This window comes from Scleropages formosus, chromosome 3, assembly GCF_900964775.1.
Source record: "Scleropages formosus chromosome 3, fSclFor1.1, whole genome shotgun sequence".
NCBI lineage: Eukaryota > Metazoa > Chordata > Actinopteri > Osteoglossiformes > Osteoglossidae > Scleropages > Scleropages formosus.
Window position 1 is genome coordinate 10,964,391 of NC_041808.1, and position 14,791 is coordinate 10,979,181.

The 14,791-nt window shown below is 43.4% G+C and overlaps 1 protein-coding gene across 3 annotated transcripts in view; it reads left to right on the forward strand.

Moving 5' to 3' along the window:
- Positions 1-14,791, forward strand: part of LOC108935244 (choline transporter-like protein 5-A) — a 98,347-nt gene that overhangs the window by 62,889 nt on the left and 20,667 nt on the right. For all 3 annotated transcript variants that reach the window (XM_018753701.2, XM_018753702.2, XM_018753699.2), the window contains exons 3-6: positions 1,849-1,922; positions 8,510-8,594; positions 14,069-14,153; positions 14,256-14,384. In XM_018753701.2, coding sequence (XP_018609217.1) covers positions 1,849-1,922; positions 8,510-8,594; positions 14,069-14,153; positions 14,256-14,384 — 373 coding nt within the window. The remainder of the gene's footprint in view (positions 1-1,848; positions 1,923-8,509; positions 8,595-14,068; positions 14,154-14,255; positions 14,385-14,791) is intronic.

Sequence of the window (14,791 nt, forward strand, 5' to 3'; positions counted from 1 at the left end):
TTCCCCTCAGTTATTCTGTTATCAGAGCGAACAGTTATTCTCTCTGTTCATTAACATGTATGAGCTGGGCAGTGTGAAATCGCACAGTTCGATGGCGTTCCTGATCAAAGCCAAGCGGGGAGTTCGCTTTATGGAGCTCCCCTGATGCCCCGAGTTCTCCATTTCCCCTGTCCTCCTGAAGAGGGGACGTAGGGGTTGTCGCGCTGCGGTCGGAGAGCACAGGGACTCGGTGAGATAAAAGGCCGTCGCGTATTTGTGTTCCCTTCCCAACCGTTCGTGGAGGAACTCTCTTCTCGGCAGCCTGGCACAGTGGACACGAATAAAATCCCCATGTGACGAACTCGAGAGTGAGACAGCTTGAAATGCGCTCTCTCTGCGGGAAGTGAAAGCACAGACACGGGTTAGACTCCCTTCTTTGAAGACTTCAGAAAAACCTGCTTGCGTTTCCCCCTACATCTCGCTTTAAAGATTGAATAATTAGAATGTTGTCAGGCTTTCTTCAGCCGCTCGCTTGGGCCCTGGAAGAGCTCGGGAACGAGGAGGGAGCAGCGGCGGCTGCCTTGGCAGGGATTTGCGCGGGCAGATTTGTTCCCTGAGGTTTTTTCCTCTTGATGTTGTGAACGTGACCCGCGTTTTTCTCTCCCCTCCCAATTTTTTGGCACCTTCTCATTATCACTGAAAAGTTGCTGCTGAGTAAAATAGCCGCCGAGTCGACCTGTGGAGCTTCCTTTTATCAGAGAAATCCGGTCTACTTGCATTTATCCAAGACTTTCGTTTGACACTATATCCCTAATTAGGAAAAATGGTAGATTTGATGCAATATATATTTCATGCATGGCAGTAAGTGTAGCCGCTCGGCGTGCAATGTGCTGGAAATAGTCATTAAAGTGGAGTTGTCCATTTTATTGTTCTTAACACTTGCACTAATGATCTGAAGTGTGCAATAAGCTCGTCTAATGATTCGTGTGGAATTAATCTTTCACATACAGTAAATTCCCGGCAGGATTTACAGCACCAGTCCTAAAACACCAATAGTTCGTGCTGTTTATTAATGACATCCCATAATTATTTTGGAGGCTTATTGACCGCTCGAGTACAATTGTTATTATCAAACACACGTAAATCATAACACACAATATATGCCTTAATGGGCTGTGCAGGATTATGGAGGTTGTGAAAAGTAAGAAAGTGAACCTAAGAAAATGGACCTTCAATTAGGATGTTCAAACCCCATGAGGGCAACTGCTAGCGCATCCTTGAGGTTCTTCTTGTTTTATTGCTTCCATTATATAAGCGGCTAGAACTGTGGAATCCCTATTGAATGAAAATATATGCCAGGCAAGTAACAAGAGTAATAACTAATAGTGATTTATGAAACCATTTCTAAACTGCTGCGGAATCGATGTGTGAGCTCTAAGACTCGGCTTCTCGTCTCATGTGTCCTCTGCTGATGGTGTGAGTGACAGCTCTGCTGATCCTTCCTGTTTTGTCAATGGAGAGGCTCGGTGGTGCAGTTTCTGCAGAAATAAGCTCACATCTCTCTTGAAAGACAAGGCTGCAGTTTATACTGCGCTTCCCATGCATATATGAATGAGTGATTTGCGTGCGGGGTGGTGGGATGGAATGAAAAGTGAACATGCAAACGGTTGCGCATTGTACTTCTTGTGTGGAGTGTGAATGAGGAGTGTGGACTTTGCTTTAATTCTAAATTGATCCCTGGATTTATCCGGGTTGCTCTGCAGTAATCTTTGGGCTCTCTGCAGCTATTGATCCCCCCCCTAGGATTTTGTGTTGACTATTAAGGGTCTCGCTCACCGCCACATCTCTCTTGTACCTTTCCCCCTACAGGAGCTGCACCGACGTGCTGTGCTGCGTGGCCTTTGTCATCGTCATCCTGGGCTACATCGCACTCGGGACCGTGGGTGAGCGTGAGCGCCTGTCCACATTGCTTGCCTATTTCATCATGCAGGGGGTGCGGGGGTTGCATCACGGAGCGCGTTCAGAAGTAGCGGCCGTTCACCATCGACCCTGCTCCCCGAACTCTCTTTTTCACTGATTCTTGACAACGACACTGTAAGTGCTGAGTTGATGTGAATGTGCGTATTCCCCAGTACCACCTCTGGTCATAATTTTCACTTGTGCTGTCGAAGGGTTACACTGGAAGAAAGGCTGCCAAAAATGGGGCTTTGCTGTTCTATGTGAATAAGAAATTATAATTCAGCCAGCGCAAGCAGCAACAGCCATTTGCAACAATAGTAATGATGTCTTGGCTGTATTTTTAAATCATTCTAACAGTACTTTCTTTAAAAAGTATCAGTTCTTTAAAAAACATGACGATTTCTGGGTGATTCCAAACGTCTGAACGTGTGTTCAACACAACACTAGTGTATGTGCTGTTGCATTAAAATCACAGTATTATTACTTAGTTGTTGGAAGTGCAGATTTCAGAGATTTTAAATGTCTTTTTTAAATGTGAATTAAACTTCTTTTTAGATAATATATCTACAGAAATGCGTAGATGAAATTGCGTACTTCTGACACTGACTTCATCAGTAGTGTAAATTATTCATGGATCTGTCGTACATCATAAATTTCACACATACAGGATGGAAATCTTTACTACATTTTGGCACTTATTATTTGCCATTATTTGTTAAATAGTTAGCACTACAGCAATACAGCAAAATTTCTGTTAAAGAACATTATTGATTGCTTAATCATCATAAATCAATAGAATATATATCCCGGCTTGTTGTTCTGGAGAACGACGCAAAGCAACGTGTAAGAACTTCTATGGTTCTGCCGCCTCTACGATCAGTGCTACGAACAAAGGATTAAAACAGGCTGAAAGTTGTGGTACAGTGAAAAAAAAAAATCCAGTTCTTGATTTGTGTGATGGAGCCAGACGGGTGCACTGACTGTATGGGGGAATGAATCATTTAAGCAAGCTTGCTTTCTTCACGGTCGAAGAGAGTCTGCGGATTTCTCTCGCAGCGCCTGCAAAGGGCCTTGGCACCTGCGAGCATCGAGCAAAACAGAAAGAGGCACCTTGACAGAGAGCTCCTTAATACTGCATTAAGATCAGCTTTTAAAAACTTTATGGGACAATTCTTGGAATTGTGTCGGGGAAGAACAAAGCGAATATGAAACTTCTTTTAGATGCTTGCTTTAGGTTGGGTCAGTGTTACTCTATCGGCCTTCGGAGAACCCCTCTTTGCCCTTTGGCTGTCTCAGGATCCATCCTCACAAGAATGCTGAGCAAAACCCTGGGGGGAGGCTTTGTTCACAGTGGGCACTGTTCTGGCAACATTCCGATGGCTCTCAGGCGGTCCTACCCCTAAGAATAATTGGACGCAGCAGATGAAAAAGCACACAGATCTCATAGCTGTGCCTCCGAGCATCTGACAGTAAGTGGTGACTGCAAGATCAAAGGAAAGACAGAGAGAGCACACACTCCTCCAGCACTCTGGCTCAGGGACATCGAGGAGACGTGGGACCTTAAGCAACACCCTGTCCCCAGGCTGCCCTCTTGTCCTGCCGCCACCCTCAAGTCTAAGAAGAGGCCAACCGTTCTGAATGTTGTGAATCCACATCATGCCATGTCGTGATCCCTGATCTCCAAGGAGGTGCTATGTGGGGATGGCATGAATGTCACCGTTTGTCACTGTTTACCAAGGGTATGAAGCACTGCACTAGTCTGCCTGGGGGGCAAGATTTGTGGTCAACGCAGTAGTCTTTCGGGACCTTTCCAGTCTCTGATGGTCAAGTTGGTCTGAAGTGCAAAAACAAAGCATCCACACTTGATTGACAGGTGGTGAAATAACTCTGCAAATTACTCCACATGAAGAGAGGGATACTATTTTCTTTTCACTGGGAACTGCAGACCACCAGGTAGTCATATGTTAGAATCCAGGTCCAGGTCCAAAGAGAGGAACCAGTTTATATCCAACTTAGCAAGTGCTGCTTAAATCACTGCAGTACATATTTCATTGCCTCCATCCACCTGTAGCTAGTTTAAGACTCTGATTACAGTCTTCAAAACCATCAATGGATCTTCTACCTAGTATCTACAGAACCTGATCACTCCCTGTGCCCCAACCAAACTGCTACACTCCTCCACCTCTGACCACTTTGTGAAGACACACCTAAGAGGTCCAAAAGTTTATCAGTTCTGGCTCCAGATGTGGTGGAATGACCTCCTTCTCTCACTCAGAACTGTTAAATCCCTCTCAACGTTCACTAAGGGCCTTAAAACATACTTCTATCAAACGCAATCTCCTCTCTACTTGCTAAATTTACATTATTCACAGTTATTGTTTCATTTCCTATCAATTCTATATCCTGCTATTCATATAATGTTATTGTTTATGTTATCCACCCATCGTCAACAACCTCTTGTCCTGAGCGGGGTCATGGTGAGCCGGAGCCTTACCTGGCAACACGGGGCGCAAGGCTGAAGGGGGAGGGGACACACCCTTGACGGGATGCTACCGGCTGAACCCGCCACACTACCACGCCCCCTGTTAATATTATGTGATTTAAAAATCTTATATTCAGTACCAATTTTATCTGCACCTATCCGTGTATTGGTTTAAATGGTGACATCAGACAAAGTCATTGTACTTCGAGAATCATTTGCCTGCATCTGTATCTTTTTTTAGTAAGATACGCTTTTGTTTTCTCCAAGGCGGATGTCAGAAAAGTGTCTAGTAAATGAATAGATGTAAATTTATGAAGTATGAGATTTGGATGAAGAAGAAGATTCAAAATTTAAGTAACTTTCAGAGAAGAGGCCTTACTAAGAAAAAGCTGCTCATATAGTTCTGATGAAAATGTACCATGAGGATGTGTCACATAAATTTCAATGCTGCGCATCCATTTAATGCAATTTATCCCATGTATTTTCCATGTAATGAAAAGACTCTCAGTTACAGCTGACTGTGAATTAGCGTTATGGGTAAATGGGCCTGCTTTGCCACAATCCCACCATACACCTGCCACAGTGCTTACTCTAAATGTGTCTAAGATGACTCATCAGTTGGCTCAAATCACCTTTCTATTTACAGCACTTTGGTCTAATCTCATTCTTCAGTGCGCTTTCCTTCCCAAGTGGGTTGTGTGGGGGGGAACCCTGTCACATGCCAGCCGCCAAACTGTAAAGCCATATCTCATCTGGCAGCTCCCAATGATCTCATCCATTAAGGGCCGCACCAACTGCTACCCCCCCCAGCTCAATCTCTGGGCAAAAAAGTGAAATCACTGGTGACATCATCCCACCCGGAACATTTGCCCGTAGCGTTAGCCCCCTCAGCTGCTCATATTCCTGTGGAAATAGAAGTAACTCAGTGGGGGGCCGTGGCCTTTCGCTCTTCCAGACGAGACCTTCTGTGTGCAGAAAAGTTTTCTGGGTCTATTCCTTCATGTACTCGCCGCTCTTTTTTCCCACGGAGCAGAGTGAGACTTATCTGATGGTGGACTTGAAAGACGAGCAGTACTGCTGTGCTAGCTGGACTGGTGCAGACGTTTGTTTTTTGAAGCTGAACACGTCTTATCAACTCGACTTGATTCATCCTTTCATGAAAATTGAGTTGGCTTCTGATTTCTTTGAACTCGCTTCCCGTATTTCGCTTTTTTTTTTGCATCACGTTGGAAAAGGCTTAAAACTTGACAGCAGAAATGCGTCTCAGATTAAAATCGTGAGTACGCCCTAGTTCCATTTTGTTCCTGTGAAGCATTTTACATTTGGACCTAGCTTTAAATAATAGTATTTTACATTTAAATGTGGATGGAATAGTCAACTGTCAGAATCCCCTTTCGCAAAAATGCATGGGTTAATAAAAGTTTAATTAGCGAAGCAGAAGGGAATTGATTCGGCGTCATTAATTCATACAATCTCTGCGGTTCCTTCTATGTGACGAGATGTTAATTAAAGATTTTCAAATGTCAGAATGTGAACGCCGGACCTGCACGGTGCACACTTTATCGCCACAAGGACTGGCTAAATAATGGAGCAGCCTTGCAGCACTGGGCCTGTTTGCAGTCACCATGCATCACCAGCCTCTCTTACGGAGTCAAGCTGAACAGACAGGTCTCATCTGGGACCGCCTGTCTACTCTACACTGGGGATTTGCAGAGGCCCACTGCAGGGCCAACATAGTTCAATACACTCAAGAAATCGGGGTAGAGTTCATTCTTCCGCTCACATTCCCCAACTGTTTTTTTCTAAATTTTTTTTTGGCCGAATGATTTATCACCCGACTACTTTAATTTTAAGGCAGATTGCCCAATAAATGAGCACATCCCCCAGACAGTTGCAACCTGCACATGTCCAGTTCTCTGATAAATACTTTGCTGGGCTTGTGGACCAGCTTGCTGCTCTGGAACCAAGTGTGCAGACGAGGCAATATATCACGGAATGGTACTTTATTACAAACAGCAGGTCCCTAGTTCCGAATAACACGCTCTTAGAAAACAGTTCTAAATTTACCTTGAACCAAAGGGTGTCTGCGAGATGAAGCTTTTCCCCGTGAATTCATTTCATATCACTGCGAAATACTGCGGGTGTACATGGGGTCTTCCTCCGCGCTGATCACCAATACAACAAAGCTCACAGACTTAAATAAGTATTATAAGATCCTTCAGTGCAGGCCTCGAAATGAATTAAATACACACATTGTGAAAATTCTGGCACAATGGCTGGTGTTCAGAGCTTCAGTGCTGCATCAGGCCTCCGGTGTTGATTTGACACTTACTTTGAGAGGGCAGAAACACGGTCTCTCATCCAACCATCCTGCACACAACCCTGCTGAACCCTCCATCCTCTCATTTATGTCCTTCACGTGTTGATCATTTTCGCATGTTTTTCATCTCTCCGTGGCTCTGCTATCCACACGTTTGGTCTTGTTCTCCCGCTCTTTTTGCTTTGCTTTCTTTTTGTCTTCTCTCTGTTTTGTCTTTCTCTGGTCGCGGCAGCGGTAAAAGAATGTGGCAGCTCACTTTCCAGCGCTGCATGCAAACACTGGATCTTTGAGCAAAAAAACCGTGGAATAAAACAATGGACTTATATCAGAGCTTTCCAGTCAAGTTTCTACTTTATTTCGATAGACTTCAGAATATGTTGGAAAACATTGTTAAAAAATTCCGCTTTATGCATTTTTCACGGGGTGTTTTCAAACGCCAGCTCGTGCTTCTGTAGCTTAGTTTCCACCAGTATCCGAGTTTTAAGACACTTTAACAGTCTACCTCATCCTGCTAAGGTAGTCTGAAGTCTTTCTCACACTTGTGTATGCTCTGGTGTATACTCTTATGTTTCTTTAGTATTTAATCTCTCTCGAGTCATTCTTTTCTACTGTGTCTGTACTGTCTCGCTACTGCTTCATCTCTGTGCTGTCTACCGTCTCTCTCAAACTCATATCCATTTATTCCCATTGATTACATTTCTGAGCTTTTTTCAAAGCTTGAAAAACGCAAAGCAATTCAAACATTAAACATACCAATAAGTATGTGTTGATAATATAAAACCCAACAATGGGAGTATATCAGTGAAAAAATGATAACCGAGAGCATATAGACATTTTTTCATGAGCATTAGGGGAATATAATATGAAAAGTAATTCCATGAAATGTGCTCTGACCTTCAGACTGTGGAAGGTGTTAACATTATTGCACTGCTAATGCCACACATTCACGGTTCCCCATTAAGGAGAGCGGTAACCTCGCTACCTTTCCATCTCACTCTCTAATTTCTGCTCTCTACTCACTACTGTTTTTGTCTCTACTCTGTCTGTTTGAGAGCACTAAGATATTCACAGTTCATAGGAGTGGGTGGCTGACAGAGCCTGCAACCCCCCTCCCCCAGGGTCCTCCCAACCCCTTTTTGAAGGCTGTCCTAAGGGGTTCAACTGACAGACAATGCCAATCTGGCATGGGGGGTACATTCCTCTCCTGTCACTGACCACCCTCCCTCTTACTTCATTCCAGATGCCATGATCTACCAGTTGTCATGATCTAGCTTGGGAAACTTTAAAGTTGCACTGCTCGCAATCTGGGCTGCAAACCAAGTAAATCCAGCTATGGCTACAGCCTTGGTGCTGTGAGCTGTTACAGTATTACCATTTGCATAGTGTCAGACATTATGCAAGACATTAAATTTAAGTGACACAATAGTTATATTTTATTCCTTTCCATCCAGAGAGTGTCAGCCACTGGTGGTGCAGGAGTGTAATACGCAGCAGCCAAGCTCCACTTTTAGGAGTAAAGTCTGCAGATCCACAAAAAGATGATTGACTATAATTCTAGCTTGCTGTCATTAAGGTTGATTTGGTGAAAAAAGAAATCAATGTGCCCTGTTGCATCAGCCGATGCCAGACTAAGACGTAATTATTAAGTGTGCTCTCATTCATAACGAGAAGTCCCCACCGCCATTGATCATGGTTGACGTGCATGACCAGATCAATAAGAGCACAATGCCATAAATAAAAACTAATGAAGGTCTTTGGTTTCTTTGCAGCCTGGATCCATGGGGACCCCAGGAAGGTGGTCTACCCCACAGACAGCTATGGCCAGTTCTGCGGCCAGAAGGGCACCAACAATGCGTGAGCAAAGCCGTCGTGTTCGCATATCCTCAACTACACCAGCTGTGTTAGTGGCATGGCCAGCAGCCACAGGGTAATGACTAGCTGGACTACATTGCCTCACGTTCTCTTTGGCTACAACAAAGTCATAAATCCAGTAAAATATAATAAAGTGTCTTGTGCTGTTGTCTGTTAGCCCCAAGCCTCCTAATATAGGTTGTTAAGCAACAATCAGCACACAAGGTTCCTCACACATTCAAGGACAGCCAGTACACAATTTGTTAAATGGGAAAAGGCAGGTACAAACACTAAATTATTATCTTTTTGTTAATGTTGCTGTAAATGCTGGAAATGTAGAGCTGTAGAACAGGAAGCCATTGGCTGGTAAACATGTAAGAGATGCACATAAGTTCAAAGTCAGATGCTTTTAATACAGTGCTATGTTTTAATACTGTTTTTAGTATGGTTAATACTCTTAATTTACGGATCCATCTTTTCAAAGCTTTGTCAAATAACATATAATGCATTGTTTGGAAAGCCTAGGACTATAAGACCTCTCCTGTAGTTAATTACATATTATCTTCTTGCACTGCTGCATGGTGGCTTTGACTTCTGTCAGCATACTATTATATTCACACGATGTAGGAATATAAACTTTTCCCCATTTGAAGTTGGATGCCCTCAAGACCACAAGGGTTCCCTATTAATTTTGCTGTAAAATGGTAGCAATGACATGTATTAGCCCCTGGCCGTATAGAAGGATCTCTGTTTCCTCAACGTTGAGTTGGAGTAAGCTGCCCAATGTATGAGGTTAATGATGGAAGGTTGTGTTGTTCTCAGCAGATTAAAGGATTACTGCTGGGCCCTGGACAGAGACGGGAGCTTTAGAGAGGTTTGAGCTTTCTTACAGGTTTATCCAGAAGGTCAGCACTATATCAGCACAAAGGATTGCTGTGTTTTAGCTGGAATTACCAAGGGTAGAGAACATTGATATTCCTGGTGTAGGAAGAACTGGCAAGACAGCTATAAGCTCCTGTGGACCCTTATTAGGATTTCTCTCTCGTCAATGTCCAAGTCATATTTCTAATACAAGGTGATCAATGAATGGCACCCGCAAACAGCATTTAGGAAACTTAGTCATTTATAGTACACTGGAGAAGATGGAGCGTACCCACTTTCAAGATGGCAGCTCATTAATAAAACAGAGATGCTGTAGATTGAACTTGGTGAAATCAAGCCCTCCCTGTGCACACACATGCACAAACCTTCGAAACCTTTTTGGTACCCATCTAGTATAATTACCTTAAAAGGGATCCCATTAGTGTGATGGATACCTCTGTCCTTAGTTATGATTTTTGGGTTTTGGCTGACGTTCTGTTAAACACAGAAGTGCTGGAATAACTCAGAGCTGATTTATTTCCATGGAAAGAGAGGGACTCCTCCGCCATGCCCCAGTGCCTGCACATTTGGTCACTGATTAACTCAGCGGTACAAGGACTGCAGAGGAGCCATTGCACAGCTCTGATAACGCAAGCCAGTGAAACAGAAAAAAACAAAGAACCGTGCAGTTCTGGGAGCTTCGCCCACGAGCCAAGCTCAAGGTTTACGTTAGGAGTCTTGAGTTAATGTTCATTTTGAAAGTCATTTACAGCTGTGTAGACAGATGGGTCCTTTCCAAGCTTTTTCTGAGGGTCCGAAGCCCCCGGGCATTTTAAATGGTGACTGGGTGGAACCTGTGAAGGTCACCTTGGTGACTCCCAGTCACACCTGAGGCTGAAATGGCTACACCTGTCATCATCTAAATGTAGGTGCCTAGATATTCACTCCTACATGCAGGAGGGTGCGGTGTGTAAATATCGTTTTACCTAAGTGCTTCCGCACTCCTGTGGATTAATTACTTCCATAACTGAACAGATTTAGCATTCTAACTCAATATTGAGATTGTTAGTTGCATAAAGACAATCTGCAGCTCTTGCAGCCCCTCTGGACCTTTGCTGAAGACATACAGACGGTCAATTTAAAGTCTGAAAGAAACAGCTGTGTTCTGAGGTAGCGCAAGTGCAGTTCAGATTAACGCTTTTCATCCTCTTGTCTTGACTGAAATAGATCACACTTTAGTGGATTAACTCATTGGGGAAAGAAGACACACTTGCCATAAGCCTTGTGTGTCCCTTGAAGAGAGAGAGCCAAACAACATAATCTTCAGACAAGATGCTGTTGCTCCCACCATGTCCTGCAAGTTCGCCGTGCTTGAGACACGTTACAGCAGTGAATGAGCACCTTCAACTTCTCATTTAGCCTACAGGTGCTAGGCTTTGTTTGACTCCCTGTGTCTTTGCCTGGAACCAGTCCACTGGAGTCCAGAGTGGTGCACCCATCGAGTGGTGCTTACATGCCATTTCGTATTCACCGCAAAAGGGTGAAAAGAATCACATTCATTTAAATAAGTCTGAATGACACATTTCGAAATCGTAAGACTACATTGAAAAGTGTGTCAGGGCTCCATTTCGATTTAGTTAAACCTTAAGATTTTTATTTGTTGAGATTTATGTCTGCTCAAACATAGTAAATGTTGCCAAATAATACTGAATGAGATAAATGAAAGCTACCCAAAAAAGCGTGACATATACTAAATGTTGCAAATAATTAAACAGTTCATGTTGTGCTTTGCTTCCCTGCAAAACAAATATCCTTTTTTTCCTGACTGTGACCCTGCTGATAAAAATCAGTTGTTTACAGATTTACATTTAAAAGGGAAAGGAGTCACTTAGCCATACAGTTTCGGAGCTAACAGACTCCAGCCCAACAGCTGGGCTTTGAACGTTCATGCAGTCCCATCAGCTGCAATTTGAAATGCATTGAAGTCATTCTGCAGGAGAGCTTCGGGACCCGTTTCCTCCCCTCACCCTCGCTGTGGCGATGGAGAGAAACACAGACAAGCCAGCGTGCTTTGTTCCTTTGGCACATACGTGGTTAACAGTGAAATATTTTTGTGAAAAAAGCACAGCACACGCAGCACCGATTGCTGTCATTGCACTGTTTACGGTTTAAATGTGTTGCCCCCAGCTTTATTATCTTTTAACCTAGAAGTGGAGCCGATGACACCGCTTGTTTTGCTGTTCGTAGTGTAAATGAGTTGATATGTTCAGTCCAAGAATTCTTAGCAGTTGTCTTTCCATACTCAGGTCCCCATGTGCAAGAAACCTCGTGGGGTTTGGAGGGAGAGGAGAGCAAATTCATGGTTTGCAATTTAGTCCGGGAGTAGAGCCACAGCAATTCAGACCTGGAACCAAGTCAAATTGAAGAGATGGAGGTCAATAAAGAACCCTAAGGGAACATTTTTCAGGCCTGGGTCACGAAAGTCAAATCGATAGACCTTCATACACCAACAGCCTGGAAGAGGATAGTTTTCCATCAGTATTCATCCATCCCTCACATAACGGGGTTCTGCACATCAAAAAATCGCTGCAACAGCTTATGAAAATATATACCATTTTGTCATATGCTGGGCTTGTAACACCACATAGGTGATTCTTGGCAGCACCATTCCTGTCCCCAGTAATCGATCAAGAGCAGTCAACATGGAATAAACACTCAAGGGATGTTAAATTACAGAGCACAACGATTTTGTTTAACTGCGTGGAGAACCTCAGCTATGCTTAACACAAGGCTTCATGGAGGAATGGTGTCCTGTCTTATTGACAGTCTCAGCCAATCACAACCAACGACTGACGCCAAATATCCCAAATGAAACGGCAGATTCAAAAATATTATTTGTATGAATTAATTTATCTGGCACTGTTTTTCCAAAGTGAAATGTTAGGCCAGAGTGTTAAGATACTTCCAATTATTTACCCATTTATATAGCGGTAATTTTTACTGGAGGATTTCAAAGTACCTTACTCGAGAGTATTATAGCAGGACTGGGATTGTAACCTGGGTTGTTTTATTCCTTATAGCGATAAACTATAAGGATGTAACCATGAACTCAGTTTCTTAAATAATGGGACGCTTGGTTCTTTCATAGAGCAAGACCGAGGATAGACTCAAGTGTGAAATTTGTGTTTTATTTGTGGTATTGTGGTAAACCGTGGCTTGTGAGGGGTAATAGCGAGGGCTTGACCATGGGGAAGATGTAGAAAGCCGAATCTCTGTAGCAGGAACGTGCTCTCCGGTCTCCGTCTCCAATCGTACGCCTTCCTTCGTCCGCCTAGCGGTGCAAATTTCGCGGAACAAATTATCCCCATTATGTGAAGAATGACAGTATGAACCTGTTCCTCTAATGGCCTTGAGCGCTGGCACCATGATAGGTTAAGAGTGCGTATCCATCATTTCCTCTAGGCCCACCCTTTGACAGGTGTTCTGTAGAACTGAAAGACACTACGAAGAGGGTGTTGTATCACAGCAGAGACATACAATGAAAAACAGCCAAGTCTGGGCGAGCTGGAAGCCGGTGTGGCAACAGAAATATCTAGAAAGCAACGTTTGTACTGAGGCATTATGATATAACTGCCTTTAGTTGTCTTGAACTTCAGAGCTGTAGTTTGGGCGTTACTCAGAAACTCTGCTCCTGAACACACTACACTATCTTTAAATATATATAGCAGACTTAAAAGGACTATTCCATTAGAATGGTGAATGATTCAACTGCTGGCTTGACTGAATATTCAGCTATGACTCCAGAATGACACCCTCAGTCTCTGAGGTAAACGCCATGAAAATTTAAATGGCTACAGTGAGTCAGGGATCCGTGTTTAACATTAACGCAACAGTGAGCATCCTTGTGTTCCACGCTTAGCATTTGATCTAGACTGGTGAATTCAGCAAAAAAAAATAGTCCATTATCCTGGTTCTGGGAATTATTAGTTTGATTTGGCAAGTGGCATGACAGCAGTAAGGCTCCTCTGAGGCTGTCAGCAATGCACTGGAGCGGAAGGCAGTTTGAGGACCTCACACTTTGACCAGTGAAGCATAGCGACTATTTGGCTGGTCTGCAAAGATTCTTCCAGAAGGTCGAGTGGACACTTGTGGCTCGCAGCCAGAACACAAACCCACTCTTTTTTGTCTGGTTGTTCAGAAGCTCGAGGGGACAGTAAGCTGGATATTTTTGATATAAGTTGACTTTGATGGGGTGGGTGGGGGTGACAACAGAGTGACTTCAAAATGCTATAGAGAAGGTCTGTTATGGTGAAGATTGGATCCAAATGTCCAACCTTGTCTCAAATTACTTGACTGTTACTGTCTTGCTTAATATTCTCTATAAGACAATTGGAGATATTTACAATGTATCCTGTACGATTGAAGCAGACTCACCTCTTTACTGACACCTATAGGCTCGTATGAGTAAAACAGGCTGAAAAGATTCAATAAAAATTCCACCGCAAGTCCAAATAAACTTTCCTCCTGTGTTTTGCATCTTATCAAGTGAATGCATTTGCAATGCTCGTGTTCATTTTGAATAAATTTTAACAGCCTGCTTTCTCCCCCCCTCACAGAAAGAAAGCCATATTATTTTACTTCAACATACTGAAATGTGCCAGTCCTTCAGTCCTCATAAACCTCCAGTGCCCAACTACTCAGGTAGGAGCCCAGTTCTCACTGACGTCGCTACCTTTTGTCTATCATAACCAATCGCAGATGTTGTTGCCCGTATCCAAATTCAACGTAACGTACTTTCCGCAGCTGTGTGTTCCCAAGTGCCCGGACAGGTTTGCCACCTACTCCGAAATGCAGTATCACCACAGGTCCAACAAGAGCTACTGGGAATACTACAGGCAGTTCTGCAAGCCAGGCTTTGACAATCCCAATAAGGTACCCGTGACACTGACTAATGATGCTGCACTGCTCTGCTGTCTCAAGCACTTAGTGTGATCTTTATTTGCAGATGTAGTTATTAACCTACCCCTGTAAATCACCTTGGACAAAAATATAATAATAATTATAATAATAATAAGAATAATAGACACCTGCTAATGGGATGAAAACTATCCAGAATGTTGTTTTTTTTTTTTTTCCCCTCTGCACTGGTGCGTGAACATTTAGTTTTTCACGGTTGATGGTTTAATGTTTCAAGCGAGTCCCTGCGGTGACTGTTTATTTTTAAAATTAATTTATTCGCATGCTGCTGTACGAGCACTTTGCAGAGACCCACTTGTTGCTGGGGACGAAGAAAAGAAAACCGAACACTTGTGAGGTGTCAGTCAAACGATGCCGCAGTC